We start from the raw sequence: 3,651 nt of genomic DNA, 5'->3' as shown, positions 1-3,651 counted from the left end.
GAAGTTAGCAAGATGCTGGAGTTAGGGGTTATTGAGCCTTTCGGAGAGTCCCTGGGCCAGCCCATTGGTCCTAGTCACCAAACCTCATCCAAAGGGTGGAAAAAGAGAAACAAGGTTTTGTGTGGACTACAGAGGCATCAATGCAGTCACCAAGAAAGATACACACCCCATCTCCAGGGCTGATGAATTGATAGATAAGTTGTGGGATGCCAAATGCACAAGTTACTACTTGTGTGACGATATATCTGTAAGAGAGATTAGTTAGTAATAGATTCCTTACCTTAGAATATCCTGAGGCGTCAGACTGGATCCGGAAAATTTTGCGTAGCAATACCCCTGCGCGCCGGCAGGCGTCGTCCGCGGCTCCGCATCCGTCATCGGCATCGTTAGCGCTGGAATGACGTCGTCGGAGCACTTAGACGCCGCCCATGCGCGCTGACGTCAGTTCTGATACACAGCTTTTCCGCGCCAGATACGCAGAGCAATTATAGAACCACCACTGGTGCCATGAAACTAGGGGCCTGAAAGGGGATGACCTTAACCCTAGATATCGGTTCCCAGAACGGGGAGGATGGGTGGGTCGGTAAGGAATCTATCACTAACTAATGTCTCTTACAGATATATTGTTACACAAGTAGTAACTTGTGCATCTGAAAGAGACACGTTAGTGATAGATTCCTTACCTTAGAATAGATACCCCAGCAATGCCAACCCCGGTGGTGGGTCTGCAAACCAATAATCACACCAGAAAGTCCTGGAGGACGGAACGGCCAAAGAAGCCATCCCTCCGGACTTGGCTGTCCAGGCAGTAGTTGAGGTACTGGGTTTTTAAGATCCGGCAAAGAACCGGCAACCCAGCGGTGTCAGGGTACACCCAGAGACCTCGAGTCCTTCCTGATTCAGACCACAGAAACTCAGAGTCTTCTAGGTGAAGTCAAGGATCGATTTTATTGGCTGCAACCAAGGTAACAAGTGTCCTAGAAGTACAACACACGGGGAAGTATATTCTCAGGAGACTGCTCGAATTTACAAAGTCAGGCTTCTCTTCTTATACAGAATTTTAAGCTTCAGGCAAACATTCTTGGTTTTACAGTAAATCATTAACATATTTTCAGTACAAAGAAAAAGCAGAGTCATGATGACATGTCCATATTTCACTTCGTGCTGCCTACAACAAATCACCCGGCAAGGCCCAACATTTCATCAGATATCGGTGGACCCCCAATAAAAACGGGCACCTCCCCACCATAAAGCAAGTGAAGCAAAAGAGTAGAGACAGATGCGAGCAAGATACGGCAGGTGTGGGTGCGCGGAAATGGTTTTATGGCTTGTTGAGCCTTGATGCTATCTTGTTCGGCCACTGGGAGGGGAACTGACCTAACGAGTTCGGCCTGGGGCAATGGTTCCAACTTGCACAGGTCATAGGAAAGTCGATTACGGTGTACGTGTCCTTGTGGAATCAAATTCAGCTGGATTAAGGCCTATGTAAAGGGCAACACACAAGATGGCTGCCGTATATAAAATGGAAGCCAAGGGTTCAGAACGAAAATGACGATTTCGAGGTGAAATCGTTATTCGAATATGCTGAAAATATTTGTACATGGTGTGCTCGTCATTCTCGGTCTTTTGATACCAAATTTGTCATGCTTCGACAAAGTTTTAATTCTCGAGTCCAGAATGATTACACGAGTCCAGAACTTTCAGAACCACAAACCCTCCTTTTGCCCTTACATAGGCAATTAATCGATCCTCATGCTAATCTGAGTCCAGATCTATATTCCTAAAGTCATTGAGATGTTGCTGTAACATCATTCTAGTACTCAGTTCATCTCTTGATATAGGCTTCCTTACACATGATGTGACACAAAGGCCACATATTGCAGGAGCACACTGCACGCATAGACAGAACAGGAAAAGAATGGCTAAGACCATCCCAATGACCATCAGAACTTTCCATCCCCAGGCGGATATCAGTTCCCAGAACCATCCCATTAACGACCAATCTCCTTTATCCACATGAATAGATTCGGAAATCTTATGTAGTTTGGAGATGGCCTGGTACACCGTTGGAGCGTTATCTGGGATGAAAACACAGCAACTCGATTGGATCAATCTGCATACCCCACCTCGGTCTGCAAGTATGACATCTAACGCGACCCTGTTCTGAAGGCTCATAAGTCGATCCGACTGGAGCTCAGCAGTCAAGTTACTAAGGGCACCAGCAGTTTCAATCACGGTGGACTCAACTACCCTTGTTAATTGCCTTATGTTTCCGCTGTTAGCCATGGATCCCCAGAACGGCAGAAAACCCTTTGCAAAGTCCCCAAATTCTTGACCTGCAGTGTCTTCTGTACTCAAGACACCTCTAACTATCCTTGTCTTGTGGTAATCTGCCGCTGCTGTGTAGGTGGGAGGCAACAGGAACGAAACAAAACATGAGCCCGAAAAGTCAGGGGGCAACCATGTATAGTCTCTATCATGGCAGATGAAATAAGTACCCTTAGCTGCTAAAAACGCGAGAGAAGTCTGGGCTGCAAAAACATACGTTTTAGTGCAGATACTCTTCCCTAACTGAGCCCTGGGATTCGTGCCATTACCTTGCAGACACAGATGACCCTGATGGGGTACAATCCAAATCGGGGAAGATCTCTTAGCTTGCTGTTTCTCACTCAGAGTAGCTCCATATCCAGTCATGTTCCATCCTATGTATACTAGTGTCTCATCTCTCGGGATAGTCTCATAAGAAATACCTTCCTTAATCATGTCTACTATACCCTTGACTAGAGCACTTTTTCTAGGACTGTCTGTTACAGAACGTAGGGGGTAGAGTTCGTGTGCATATACGAACATTGTCCTATAGGCCCATACAGGACCATTGTGACTGAATGGCAGGACCAGATAAGGGATACCTTTATCCGTTGTGTGAGGCATAAGACCGCACACCCAACAGTTAGTTGTGTTCATTACAAGTTGGTGTTGGTGCAAGAGCTGAACAAAGGAGTTATTAATGAACGCCAGTCTCCTATTGGATTCATGGTCAGGAAGAGGGTGGAAAGAGTGAGAGGAAACAGTAGGGGGAGGTATGGGTGATGTAGTGGGTGCAAAGGTTACACGAAAAGAGAATAAAGCGTAACTTATTAAAAATATCATCATACTGAATAACATACAAATGCACAATATTAAAAAGCTTTTCTTTGTCATCACTGTACATAATTTGTGTTTAAAGTTCGTTGGTTTGGCAGGTCTCTCCACCTCGGAAAACTCCATCCTCTCTAAAGTGCTGCCGGCGGTGGGAGGTTGACTCTGCTAAGGGATGCTTCTGTCAGTCTAGGGCAACTCCCTTGGACCGACCAGAACTACCGACCTAACGTCGTCAGCTGCACCCCAAAGACGTTAAGCAGCCGCGGCCCTAGCAGCGGAACCCGGATGGCGGTTCGAAAAACAAAAAATAAGCAAGTTTCTCGGATGGGAGAGCTGCACTTTAAAAAAAAATGGGGTTTGGAAGGAAAGAGAATATTTTATTAGTCCATGGGTCTTGGTCTCAAATCGCAAAAGAAATCGTTTTTATTAGTTCGTATTTCTTGGTCTCAAATTATACCGTTGTCTTCCAGGTACTGTTTGATCCTGGAACAACAGTTCAGGCTCTGTAGT

General features: G+C 45.9%; 1 protein-coding gene across 1 annotated transcript; it reads right to left on the bottom strand.

The window, feature by feature from the left end:
• Window positions 1-1,755: 1,755 nt before the first annotated feature.
• On the bottom strand, window positions 1,756-3,267 carry LOC144798097 (endogenous retrovirus group PABLB member 1 Env polyprotein-like). The gene has a single exon (XM_078668861.1). It carries the CDS (start codon window positions 3,265-3,267, stop codon window positions 1,756-1,758), a length of 1,512 nt encoding a protein of 503 aa, XP_078524987.1.
• Window positions 3,268-3,651: the final 384 nt, after the last annotated feature.

Source organism: Lissotriton helveticus, chromosome 12 (assembly GCF_964261635.1).
Source record: "Lissotriton helveticus chromosome 12, aLisHel1.1, whole genome shotgun sequence".
Taxonomy (NCBI): Eukaryota; Metazoa; Chordata; class Amphibia; order Caudata; family Salamandridae; genus Lissotriton; species Lissotriton helveticus.
The sequence above is the reverse complement of the archived record's forward strand: the minus strand, read 5'-3'. Positions and strand labels throughout refer to the sequence as shown.

Excerpts from the sequence above, each read along its gene's own strand:
- LOC144798097 (XM_078668861.1), bottom strand. The coding sequence starts at position 3,267 with ATGGAGTTTTCCGAGGTGGAGAGACCTGCCAAACCAACGAACTTTAAA.